Below are 13,934 nucleotides of genomic sequence, written 5' to 3' on the forward strand. Positions count from 1 at the left end.
TTAAGTCCCTGTCATTGGTGATGTGCATTAAAAGTGTCCATTCTCAGATGTTTTGCAACATGATGTTTTGAAAGGCTATTCAAGGGTTCTTTGGATGATTAAGGGTACTAGCGTTGTACTTTCATCTTCTGATGAAAGGAAACGCCGTTGTTGGCGATTCAACATAGAACCTTCAAGGTTTCCTCAGAGAGACCGGCCAAAGAACTGTTTAGGGTTCTAGATTTCACATCCCCCACCCCCACGAGTGCAGTTAATTGTCATTCTTTCATTTAGACAACAGTCTGGGACTGTCTGGGACTATGTCTATCCTGTTTAAAGGATTTTTCTCAGTAATTAATAATATTGTGTCTGACTTAGACCGATATTACAGCACAGCAGAAAGTAGATATTTAATAATAGGGTACCATTGAAGGCATTTTCAAAGGAACAACATTCAAAACAGACTCATCTCTCTAAGAGCAAATTTGGAGCCAAACCACGCCAGCAAGATAGCATAACAGAGCCACTGGTATTTCTTTTAATTTCTCAACAGTCTGCATGTTATGAACCAATATAGTAATAAAGTCTGCACTCTTTAGTAATTTACCTTCTTGACATCAAACAAGGCCATTTTATAAGGAAAATCAGCCAAAAGAAAGGTTATTCTTTATAGCCTTTATTTCCAAATTCACATGTACATTAACAAGAATCAGTTATTATTAAAACACACAAGAACAATATTGACAATCACATTTTTTTTCAAGCTAAAATGTACAAGCGCAGAATTAGGTGAATGGTGTCAATGACAGCAGGATGGCAAACCCACCAGCTCAAGCTTACAGTGTGGAACAAGACCTTACACTTAGAGTGGTGGCCTTCCCTCTTTACAAGGTCACATCTGGATCATGGTACCCTTCCCTTGACCCACTCTTGTACATGGAACACAACTTCTTTCACCCAAGGCAAAACTTCCATTAGCCCAAATACCACATACAGTATACAAACCCCATCCAATAACATTCAAAAACACATTGCCAATCCATATAAAACAAACAAACAAACAAAAAAAAACAGAAAGTTAGCATGCATGCACTATTGTGGTGCGAGCAACAACCGCTGAACTGCTCTGCTATTTTTTTTTTCAGCACTCATATTCCTTGGCAAATAGATGAATCATAAATGTTAATACACATACATTATCTAACTAACGCTATCTATACAGCTCCTGCTCCATCATAAAGAAAGGGGGCGGGGGTCATCTTTTGAATAGTATATTCCCTTCTACAACTATACGGCGCAGAAATAAAAGCACAATCCAGATTACAGAATATACAGTAAAAAAGAACAGTTTTCCAAACTGGAGGTGATGCAGTGGCATGCAAGGAGCATAGATAGACATTTTGAAGCTCGATGGGCGTGCTGTGACAACGCAGTCTAGGCTACTATGTTAGAATTTTAGCAGTGTCATTGGTTGAAAGCTTGATTTTGTAGAAATCAAATCAGTCTGTGTCCTAAAAAACCTGGAGTTTTTAGACTGGAGTTGTATAAAACGGGAGTGTACACAATGTGCCTTCCATGCAATTCAACTGGGGTTTGAAGGACAATACAAGAACACTGTTGACAGTGATTGTGTAAAATATGATGAAAGATCAGTGTTGAAATAAATGCTTTGCTGATAGTTCAATGACCAACTTTTCACAGTACGAGAGTGTGGGCATGAACAAAGCACAAAACTGGTACAAAACACGTTTGGGTTAAAGATACACCATCTGTATGTACTTCAATTTCATGAAGAGTTTGAACTTAAAATCATCCCTATGACTGAATTCTCACCAACGCACACAGTTCTAAATAACCAACAGCAGCTTATTCATTAATGTAATGATGAAACCTGGTCCAAAAAAAAAACATTCAAATTTTTTTTTAAGTCAAATCTGTTAATATTGTGTTCAAAATGTTCAATATTCTCGTTCATACCTCATCTCTCGACATTGGGCGAAGGTGACAATTATTATTAATGTTAGCGTTCAGGAATATAAATGTGAGTGAATTATTATCACCAAAGCTACACTGCTGCAACCAGTGAAAAAGTTAAATAGGAGAGGCATCTACAATGCAGCACTGAAAAGAAAACAAAACCCAAACAAACTTAAGACTGCCAGCAGGCTCAACACTTTTTTTTTCCATATCAAATACAACTCATATCCACAGAATAATACTGTAAGAAAAGTGCCTGACAAACAACATTTCATTTACATGAAGCTCGCCAAATCTCACTCGATTTTCGGAAACATCTCACAAATCCTGTTTAGTTGTTTTTGATATGCCCCCCCACCCGCCCCTCTAATGTTAGATGGAAGGTCGGCGAGATATTAAAAACCTCTGACTTTTTCCTCAAAGTAAAGCACATTCCTACCTCTGTAGTACCCTGTTTAAATACATTACGATTTTAATTCGTACTTCATGTATCAATTTTACGAAAACCTTTTGCTCTTCGGGGAACCAATTTATGTGAGACCTTCCATATACAATTCTCAAACACCAAAGCGAGAGAAAGAAAAATTTACCTGGTCTTTCCAATCTTTTCAGACTGTCCAGATCGAATATTTTCCCAATTTCGTGAAGCTGGGACGAATCGAATAACACTTAAAACACGAGGTTTAGAAAATGGGACTGTTATGTCAAAGGAAAAGAATTAGATCATTAAACCTAAGAGGTACAGCTAAAGAGACACTTTTTTTTTTGCAGTCGTGGGCAGCTGATGCTCACGACATGGTAAGGCCTAATACAAATAATGTTGCAAAACTTCAACAGTGTTAGCGAGGGCTCCATGATATGGGATCCTCGTCAGCAATGGAATGGGGGAGATGAAGACTTTCATATGTCCGTAAGTGACTGTAACAAGTGGGTTTAGGACTGAGGAGAGGACGTGGAGAGAGATCACAAGCCCTGCTTGGCCAACGAGGCGCTCACCTCATCTGCGAGGGTGGAGAGCTGAGGTGGGTCAGCCATGTTGATGCTGCCAGAAGAGGAAACGGTGCTGAGCTGCTGGGGAGACTCTTCCAGAGAGATGATCTCAGCGCCATGGTCAGTCCGCGCCTTCGCCTGCTCACGGAACAGCAGCTTATGTGTCTCAATCTGGGATGAGCAAAAAAAAAAAAAAAAAAACTGATGTTCACTTGGTCTCATAGACTCAAGAGTTATGCACAGTTATGTGCTTCCTGCTGTTCTGTGTAGTGTGTGTACTGCAAAGTTACTGTCTTTATTGTATAAAGATTCGCTGCTCACCTTATCTTACACTTTTCACCCTATCTGCACTTTACATACTCGTTTTTTTCTGTTGTTTTTTTTAGGGCAGCACTCTTAGAAAAAGAGTTCTACGGTCTCACTCTGGGGAAACTTAAAGGGGACCAGCAGTTCATGCAAAACTCCTTTATTTGCTAGAGATGTTAGCCAGACAAACATCAAGAATAACCAGACAAGAATAACAATTACAGTTGCCCCCTTGTGGTCAAAATGTTCAGTACAAGAACAAATTACTTTTATTTCAACAATAAAGTATCTAAAAAAATGTATTTGTGGTTTGGTCACAAATTCATGAACTTATTGTACTAATCTATTTACATGAATCAATTTAAAGCATAAAATTGTATCACGACTTAAAATATAAAAATGTGTCAAAATCAACATTTGTATTAAATAGATCGTTATTTTGATAGGAGTCAATAAAGATACCAATATTTGTTTGTTGACAAATTCAGAGGAATAGCTATTCTACTGACCTCCTGCTATCGTTAGCCCAAAAGTAAGTATTATGTGTTGAGTAAGAATTAAAACATGGTGTTATGATTATCACACACAAGTTGATTATTTCCCTATAACAGCTTTATTCTTCTTAAACCACAACAGTTTGCCAATTCTACAATGAATTCTTTTTTTTTTTATTAACTGAAGAACAATGAATCTTTCATTTTATTGATTTATAGTTATGTTCAAAGGTTTTTGAACCGCCACAAAAACAAGAGAGTACCTGTTATCAATTATCTTATAAACATGACGTCATCCCTTCACTAAGCTCTTTTTCCCCCTCTCACATGAAGTTAATAAGAAACAAAATGATGCCTGTAATTACTAGGAAAGTGCAGAGCACAAAGTCCTCTGTCCTGAAGACTTTCTCATGTTCAGAAACTGTTACTGAGACTGGAGACTCTTCCAGAAATATCTCCTCACAGGAGATATTTTATCTGCCTTGCTAATAAATAAATAAATAAAAAAACCCCTCAATATAAATGTACCTTATATACTATAGTTATAGTTGATTATTCAATACATATTACTCCAGCACAGAAGAAAATTTATGCTCCTCACACACCCATCACTTCTCTGTCCGAGAAGGCGCTTAAGGTGCCACTCCATTAAACATTGATGTGGATGGATTTCATACACACTCCCTTCCTAGATACTTACTGGAGTCTTCAATCTTTATCTGGGGGTTGCTGAGGTGGATAGGATCTGGGGAGACACTGATGGATGATGGGGTGGTGGGGTCACTGGGGTCTGGGGAGAGAGAGCCCTCATTTTGGGGCATGCCTGCACCTCTCCCTTTCTCTCTCTACACACCCAGCCCATGGTGGCAAATGAATGGTGACATAAGCAACATATGGAACCAAAAACATAGAAAATTAAAATTAGATGGTTGCAACATAAACGGCACAGGGAATGCAAAATGAGAACAAATTCTTGGGTAGACTGAAAAATAACCAGAAACAGAAGAAAAAGAAACAGAAATGATAAGAAATGTTTCCAATAGAAATAGTTTGGAAGAAAAACGTGGCAGGAATTATACATTATATGGCCTAACGCTTGTGGAGACCTGGTAATCACACAGCTATGTCGGCCTTCCCCATACTGTTGCCACAACGTTAGAAGCACACAATTGTATGGAATGTCTTTGTATGTTGTAGCTTCATAGTTCACTGGAGCTGGAAGGGCCCAAACCTGTTCCAGCATGACAGTGCACCTGTGCACATAGTGAGCTCCATGCAGACATTGTTTGCCAAAGCTGGTGTGAAAAAACTCGAGTGATCTGTACAGAGCCCTGTCCTCATCCCCACCTCTGGAATACCAACTGCACTCCAGGTCTCCTCACCTACCACCAGTGCCTGACCTCACTAATGCTCTTGTGGATGAAAGAGCACAAATCCCCACTTCCACGCTCCAAACTCTAGTGGAAAGCCTTCCCAGAAGAGTTGAAGTTATTATAACAGCAAAGGAGGGACTAAATCTGGAATGGTATGTTCAAGAAACACATATGGTCAGGTCTCCTTCAACCACACCCAAGAATATCTGGCAGAGAGGTGATAAAAAAGCTGTAAGAGATAATGGAAGGAAAGGAAGCACTAACTCATCTGTTAACTTGAATTGCCTTGGACATTACATCAATCACTAGCCTATCTTAACTTTCTACATGAAACTATTGAAATAATTTTGACTATAAAAGAAAACACATTAGATTTGGAAAAACTCATCAAATATCTCTGAGGCTGGATTCTGGTAAAAAGACGAAAAAAAATAGCCTTAAATTGTGTTCTTCTACCTATAACGCTGACACCAACTTTTAGAAAATATAAATGTACAGTATTTCAACAGTGACATGGAAATGTTATTTTTTCAGTAAGTCTTCCTACACATGTTAAAAACATTGCTAGCTAAGTGTGATTTCCTTATCCATCTATCCATTTTACATGCCTGGAACCTATCCCCGGGAGCATGGGGCACAAAGCGGGGTACACCCTGGACAGTGTGCCAATCTATCGCAGGACACACACCCATTCATACATTACAGACAATTTGGATATGCCAATCAGCCTACCATGCATGTCTTTGAACTGGGGGAGGAAACCGGAGTACCCAGAGGAAACCCCCGCAGCACGGGGAGAACATGCAAACTCCGCACACACAGGGCCATAGCGGGAATCGAAATTCCAGCCCTGGAGGCGTGAGGTGAACGTGCTAACCACTAAGCCACCATGCGCCCATGATTTCCTTATGAAGTTGTTAATAAGTTCAGTTTGTAATTAGATAACACTGATCAAATTGTCCATGATGCTCCTGCAGGACAGTGGAGTTGTAATGGAATCTGTAAATGTCAGGTGAACATTTTAGACTATGGGGCAATATGGCATTACACACACATACACATTAATTTAACAACTCTTTCAGACATAAGGAGGGAATGCTGATGGAAGCACAAACCAATGTAAAATCAACCATCTACATGAATGGTTTCTAATGAAACCCTTTCTTTTTGCTTACCCTCTTCTGACCGCCTCCAGCCACATGCCCAATGTTGTCTAGAGAGCCGATCTTTGACTGCGCCTTGAATTCCAATTTCTCAGATCTGATCTCAATGTTTCCACCTCCTACAATAATAAAAAAAAAATACACGATGCACTGTACAGAAATATTACTGTTTGTCAATTATTATAGTAATATTAATCTCAGCCATTTGATATTGCAACATACAATCAAGCACTCAATTGCAATGTACCACTGTTATGAAGCGTGAACACAAAGTACACGACAAAGCACCTACCTGGCTTGTAGCGGATATTGTCTTTTGAACCACATTTTGCCTGCACATTGCTCAAGTCTATCTTTTTGTGAACAATCTGGACCTATAAAACAAGAGAATATAAACAGTGGAGTTTTAAGGGAGTGGACAACAGATGGCGTGGTTAGCCCATACATTATGCAGTACACACTCAAAGACACGCAAAATGGCTCTGAGGACTTCTTACATTAGCCCTAACTTTCACAAAGCCAAATAACAATTAACTTGAATTTACAGATCTATAGATACATATCACCATAATACCATTCCAATATATTTATCTATCGCCTCTAAAATATATATATATATATATATATATATATATATATATATATATATATATATATATATATATATATATAGACAAATAAAATGGTTTGCAGTAATGCACAGTAGAATATATATACCGAATGTAAATAAATGCTAAATATTCATTTTCAGTACACACAGTTGCATGGAGCCACAACAGCAGCACAACACAACTGTGTGTGATCCCAAATTCCTAAAATAGACCTGATGACCTCACTGCCATGACAGCCCACAAAGGTCAGGGGATTTTCTGGATAAAAAGACTGCACTTGTCCTCATGATGAGGTCATCTTCTTTCTGTGGTAAACCGCTGGCTTCAAAGAGGCTCTTGACCCAGCTGTCCAGAGCAACACAAACCAGTCACTGTGTGGAGTTGAAGGACGGGGTCATTTAGCGTTCTTCAGCACCAAAAGAGAACTGCTGCACCTCAAAATTATCTCCAGCTTGGGCTTAATGGAATCGTTCACACGATTCATATGGGAGTGCTGACATGAACGCTGATACAATGATTAAAGACTTAAATAACGGCACATCCTGAAGTGTTTTATTCCTCTAATACCACAGCAATTTGCAAACAATTCCAATTTTTATTCATTAAAGAATGACTAGAATGTGTTCATGTTCTTTCAAAAAAAAAACAAAAAAAAAAACACAGCTTGTCATGTTAGACTTAAAAGTTTATTACTATAGAATACGGTATAATGTTTTTTAAATGAGCACATTTACATAAACCTTGAGAGCTGAAACTACCGTCAGAGCCGTTGTTATTGAAAATTATTCAACCTAATGACCAATCAGAAGCAAGCATTCAACAGCAGAGTAAATCATTTTCCTCCTAGTACAAATACCCTATAAAATATCCATCCATCCATTTTCCATACCGCTTATCCTACACAGGGTTGCTTGGAGACTATCCCGGGGCACAACATGAGAGACACCCTGTTAGGGGTGCCAACCCATCACAGCGCACAATCACACACTCTATGGACAATTTGGAAATTCCAATCCGCCTACAATGCATGTCCCCCACGAAGCACGGGTAGGACATGCAAACATGGCAGAGGTGGGCTTTGAACCCCTGACCGCTGAAAAAGAATATATAATTATAATTGTTTAAGCCATGGCCTTAGCTGATAAAACCCATTTGACTCCTTCACTCCACCCAATCCACCTGCTCAGATAGAAAAAAATAGAAACAGTAAGAGTCCAGCAAATGGGCAGAGCTTTGTGTTCATAGGTGGAAATCAGGGGTACAGGCTTAATGAGTAAAAATATTGTTCCAATGTTATTTAACTTCACAAAATTTCATTGCTAGAAACCTAATCTTCACTAACGTACATTTTGACTAACCTTGACTACTGTACCTTTAAAAGGAAAGGGACTCGAGCCAACAAATTACGATCAAGAATTCGAATGTTTTCCAGACCTTGTGCTTCATAGCATACACACCCTCAGGACACCTCATGCATATGCATGGTGAAAGAAACACCATAGGCAACTGTAACATTAATGAACCTGTCCGGCAAGTACAAGTGTAACAGCACAATGTCACAGTGCCAACAGGACAGAGGGAGTTTGGAACTTCAGGTAGTACGTGATCAAGTCAACAGGCTAGCTCAGAGATCAACAAACTCTTAACATTCCCTGGTGCCAAAAGGTCTCATGAGCAAATTTAAATGAAAATGATTAATGCCAACTGCAGTCAGACAGAGCTAGATGGTTGAACCCACATAGAGAAGATATTCGAAGGCTGGAGATACTCTACTCCTCCCTTGTTTACTCACTTTGCCACCTCCGGGTGTGTATTTCATATTGTCTTTGGAGCCACACCTAGCCTGCACATTACTTAAGTCCAACTTCTGATCTAGAATCTGAACCTGAAAGAATAAATAGGTTTGGGGAAGACAAGAAAATTCACCATGAGAACTGTCTGTGGAGAGCAGAGAAAAAGCCATGAGTGAAGCAAAAACAGTCAACTACAACCCATCACCATGACACACACACACACAAAGCTTAAGTTTCAAAGCCAACAGGTGCAATTTAGTTAGTGAGAGATTTGATGTCTTTATGATAGACAAATCTCTAACTAGCTATGTCAGAGAAAAGATATAAAATGTAGGAAAATCTAGATTCATCCCATAGTTACTCACATTTCCACCTTTGGGTACATGGCAGATATTGTCTTTGGGGCCGAACTTAGACTGAACATTGTTAACATCCCACTTGTGGGGCTTTGGCGGAGTTATCTTTTCTAGGCTGACAAAAAAGCAGCAAGGGCTGTACGTGAGGATCACAGAAAGGAAAGAGCACAGCGGAAAGGATACCACACGTACAGACCTCTCAGGAGAAGGAGGTTTAGTGTTCCCTAATTCTGGTCCAGCAGTCCCTTGGCACTGCATAATGTAATGCTTTAATTGTCCTGTATTATTCATTTTGTCATCATGAAACACTTAATTACCTAATTATGCAGCGAGTAGGTTTTCCAGGACCAGGATTGGGATACAGTGATGTATACCAACAGGAATGGGTCAGTTAGTGTTGGTAGGATGAACCTGAGTCTCACTATTGTTTAGTTGATTAGTTGATTAATAAGATTACATTTAAGGAGATCTGGTTTGGAAGAGAAATTTTGTTTTCATAAAAATACTAATTTTATGATGACATTTGAGGAGCAAGATAAGGAGGTAAGGTTAAGTAGAGATTTTTATGGCCATAACCGGAGGAAAAACTACAACTCAAGGTTCATTCCATTGTTACTCACTTTGCCCCCTCCGGGTACATGTTTCACATTGTCTTTGGAGCCGCACTTAGACTGAACATTAGTAAAGTCCAGCTTCTGATTAAGAATTTGGACCTGTGTAAGGTAAATGTAGGGGAAAATTCATTAGTACTAAAGGATCATCGTTGCCTTAGCTTGCCTTACTAGTTGTAATCTGACACGGGATTACAACTGCACATGAGTGCATTAAAAGTATAAAGTTGGTTCAACTGAGCCTCCATTGTGTAAAATGGTGTAACTGTTATTAAATTAGTTTGAAATTGTGGCTCTTTCACTTTTTGATATCTTAAAAATACTTGCACTTTAATGAAATGTAGAAAGTCATAACATACGATCTTCTGGTGCACATACCTTGCCTCCTCCAGGAATGTGCTTAATGTTGTCTTTAGAACCACATCGAGCTTGGACACTGCTGAAGTCCACCTTCTTATCAAGAATCTGGACCTGTATACAAGAGGCAGTACAAGGGCAAAAACTTAAAGGTCACTTAATAACAAACAAAAAGTTTCCTCCATGCTGTGAGAAATTTCCAGAATCTATTAGAATAAAAAGTAATATAGGCCACACGCCTATCCAATATTGGAATGGATGTGTAATGGGAGATTTTGGTGATGATAACTGGAGGAAGAACCAAAACTCAAGGTTCCTCCCATAGTTACTCACTTTGCCACCTCCGGGTACATGTTTCATATTGTCTTTGGAGCCACACTTAGACTGAACATTACTAAAGTCCAGCTTCTGATCAAGAATTTGGACCTGTAAAAAGGTAGAGTATTGGTAAAAGAGTGAAAAAATGCAAGGCAAATGGGATTTGTTGACTAACTGAGGAGTTTGGGAATAACTATATTAAGTGGAGGGTGTGTTGAGGTGCAGAACATGTCTATTGTTCTACTTAGGTTTTATATTTAAAAAAAAAAAAAAATTATTGAAATGACATGAAACCATAATTATCTTTGTTAAATATCAGGGAAGTAAATATGGGGAACGCCAAATGGTGATTGTGCGAATGTGGATGTGAAGCATAATAGTGTAGTACTTTCTACCCATGCTTTTAGTAGGACCTGAACATCCTGACTGAACTTAAATTATAGAAGAAATGAAGGTAATAGTAGGAATTACCCGGCCTCCTCCAGGCTGGTGTTTCATGTTTTCGGTGGAGCCAACTTTGGGGCGCACGTTTTTCAGGTCGGGCAGGGGTGCAGCAGCCAGCGGGGCTGGAGAACGGTTCTTTAGAGAGCCAGGAGATTTGGGGTTGGAGCGGATCACTGCCACCTTCTTTGTCTCCTTTCCAACTGGGGTTTTACCACCTAGAGACTTGCTCGCAGGTGACTTAGGGGTGCCAGGACTACTTTGGCCACTTGCCTCAGGGGTCTTAGGAGAATCTAATAGGAGAGGACAATATAAACTGTAGATTTCAGATCGCCATTAAGGAGCTTCTCTAATACTCCTAATAATGTTTTTATTTCAAATATATTTCAAACTTCTTACATTTAATCATGGTAAGTAACACTAATAGTCTTATGACTGTTCTGAGAACCCTGCTCATCTTCATGCTGCACCAAATGCTGGGGATCAATACAGATTATTCTTATGACATAAAATTCTATTTAGACAATCTTACCTCTTCAACATTTAATGAATCACTGTATCATAAAAATACTCAGCACCGATCCCAAAGCATTTGGTGCACTCTGAAGACAAATGTTCTGAAGACGAAAGCAAACAAATACAATCTTCTCTTAAATGAGATGTATACTCAGAGAGCTTTACCTTTTCCATTTTTCACAGGTTTCTTTAGATCCACTTTCACTGTATAAAAATCACATGAAGAAACAAAAAGAAACAGCAGTGTGAGGCAGTGCTGTTTACTTAAGAGCAACATGGGTTCAAATGTTCATTGTTGATTTGAATTTATGGACATGCATTACCAGTTGAGATTTTGACTATGCATGATGTGACATTTTAAATGGTATTAGCTTCCATGGACAAAGGTTGTTAAGAGTACATTAAATCTGCACACATTGCATGCCCTGTCACTTTTAATGACCTCATTATCAGATCTGAGAATCAGTCAATCAATCAGTCAATTGATGTTTAAATTAAATATTATATTATAGATATCGTTATTAGTTTTGAACCACTCTAGTGTAGCTTTGGCATTATGGTTAGGGGCATTGTCCTTTGGAAATTTGGCGTCCGTCTCATTCTCGAGTCTCTTCTAGACCGTAAAAGATTTTCTGCTAGGGTTGCCATGTGTTTTCCAAACCTAGCCATTTTTGTTCCACATGTTGCCATTTGGGAAGCTCCAAATGAGATTTCATATGTTTTTGTTTTTTTCAATAATCTTTTTCAAGAATTTGTTTTCAATTTTCCATAATTCCCTGCGTTGTGAAGTTTCCAGGTTGCCCTGTGAACAGCATCTCCCATCTGAGCTGTGGATCTCTCCAGCTCCTTGAGTTAACCATGGCTCCTGGTTGCTTCTTTGACTAATTCCCTCCTTACCTGGCACTGACTTTGGGTGGACAGCCTCCTCTAGACATTCTCTAGAGTCATGTTTGTGCCACATACTCTCCATTTCTAAAATGATAGATTTAATGGTCAAAGTCTGAGATATTTTTTATAGCCAAACCCTGATTTTCCAGAACTTTCTCTCAGACTTTTTTTGATAGCTTGTTGGTCTTCATGATGATTTATGATGATGATTGTTGAGGAATGTTCTCTAACAAACTCTGGGACCTTCTAGAAACAGGTGTATTTACATTGAGAAACATGACACTTTAATTGCACAGAGGTGGACTACATTCAACTAATTATGTGGTGTCTAATGGCAACTGGCTGCACCAGATTTCATTTAGAGATTTACTAGCAACAGCAACTTTGACATTTTTATCTGCAAATAATTCCCTACTAATTTCCAAGTCTGAGAAGATGAACAGTAAATGTCAAAGTAGCACCTCCAAGCTGTAAACATTCTAAAATTACATAAACACACTGTCAGTCTCTACAGGTCAGTGAGTCACTCACCTGTCTGGGGAGGGGTCATCGCTGGGATCTTTGTTCCAGCAGCGTAAGGCCTGCTTCCTGGAGCCTGGCATCCAAAAGAAAGTGCAGTAGATTAGCACTGCTGAGGAAGGTGTATCATTTTCGCCCTTGCTTCAGAAGATAATTTTACATTGAATCAATGTAAGAACCTTCTAAGAACAGCTCTGTAACCATAAATACTGTGCTGTGCTCATCCATTTATCTTCATGCACATAATTATAAATGGTATCCGTTGTCAGTAAATAATCAGTTATATTAGGACAAAATCGCTTTTAAAATGTAGCTCACACCTTCCATGCACAAATATGTCAGTAAATGATTTAATTGTGGAGGAGGGGCAGTCTACTGTTAGTAAAAAACGGTAGAAAAGAATTTCAACATTGGCGTAGACGTGTAGATTAAGCCATTTTCAGCAGAAGCAAGGGAGAGGTTTGCTCAGCGACTATACTTACCCATGGCCCAATCCTTGTTGGTAAAGCACTTGTAGGTGCTGAGGGAGAGCTAGAGGACGCTGAGGATTTTTTCACAATGTTGGAGGGTGATTTTATGGAAGATACTATAGCTTTGGCAGGAAGTGCTTTGAGTGTCTTTGTGTCAAAAGATGAAAGTAACTGAATCCAAAGAAGATGGCGAACAAAAAAGAGGAAAGATGAGGAGTGGAGGGATTCTATAAGCAAACAATGGAAAAAAACAAAATGATTTCTTACCCGTTTCTCAGTGTCATTGTCAGTCTTGGCTTGAGCTGCCAGAGAGAAAGATTTGGGTCAAAACAATTTGTTAAAACTTTTTTCCTCAGATTGGCCCTATTATACCGGAATAGACACATGTACCACAGGGAACTGCCATGCTTTCAGAGTTCTTGGAGAAATTGATTTTCCTGTATTTTATATACTGTGTAGAAAAGTGCATGTGGGAAAGGATGTTAGCAGTTCTGTCCTTTTAATAACACTGATGTAGCGATGAACACAAACAAATTCATGCAGCTGTGGCATGCTAAATGGGAGTTGTGGAAATGTGGCTAGCAAACGCGGCCTTCATCAATCAGCACAAAAACAGGCCATATTACTGTCGACCAACATCAAAGCACGGCAGGGTGACAGCAGTTATATGAAAGTAAAGCTAAAAAAAATGAACATTTGTGGGACAGGCGATTTCCATTTCTCAATGCTGCGATTATTTGCTAGACATTCTTTATAGCAAAGGACAATGCGG

At 39.0% G+C, this 13,934-nt stretch overlaps 1 protein-coding gene across 23 annotated transcripts in view; it reads right to left on the reverse strand.

Moving 5' to 3' along the window:
• Positions 1-639: 639 nt before the first annotated feature.
• mapta (microtubule-associated protein tau a) overlaps positions 640-13,934 on the reverse strand; it is a 30,146-nt gene continuing 16,851 nt past the window's right edge. For 15 of the 23 annotated variants that reach the window (XM_017484089.3, XM_047159234.2, XM_047159227.2 and 12 more), the window contains 12 exons: positions 13,430-13,464; positions 13,175-13,333; positions 12,705-12,768; positions 11,451-11,489; positions 10,800-11,062; positions 10,344-10,436; positions 10,032-10,124; positions 9,663-9,755; positions 8,686-8,778; positions 6,575-6,656; positions 6,295-6,401; positions 640-3,117 (listed from right to left, as the gene is read on the reverse strand). In XM_017484089.3, coding sequence (XP_017339578.2) covers positions 2,920-3,117; positions 6,295-6,401; positions 6,575-6,656; positions 8,686-8,778; positions 9,663-9,755; positions 10,032-10,124; positions 10,344-10,436; positions 10,800-11,062; positions 11,451-11,489; positions 12,705-12,768; positions 13,175-13,333; positions 13,430-13,464 — 1,319 coding nt within the window. In that variant the 3' untranslated portion in view covers positions 640-2,919. Of the gene's footprint in view, positions 3,118-4,446; positions 4,592-6,294; positions 6,402-6,574; positions 6,657-8,685; positions 8,779-9,662; positions 9,756-10,031; positions 10,125-10,343; positions 10,437-10,799; positions 11,063-11,450; positions 11,490-12,704; positions 12,769-13,174; positions 13,334-13,429; positions 13,465-13,934 lie in introns of all 23 variants that reach the window. The other 8 variants (XM_047159230.2, XM_017484097.3, XM_047159237.2 and 5 more) reach the window with 6 other exon arrangements.

This window comes from Ictalurus punctatus, chromosome 13 (genome assembly GCF_001660625.3).
Source record: "Ictalurus punctatus breed USDA103 chromosome 13, Coco_2.0, whole genome shotgun sequence".
NCBI classification, from domain to species: domain Eukaryota; kingdom Metazoa; phylum Chordata; class Actinopteri; order Siluriformes; family Ictaluridae; genus Ictalurus; species Ictalurus punctatus.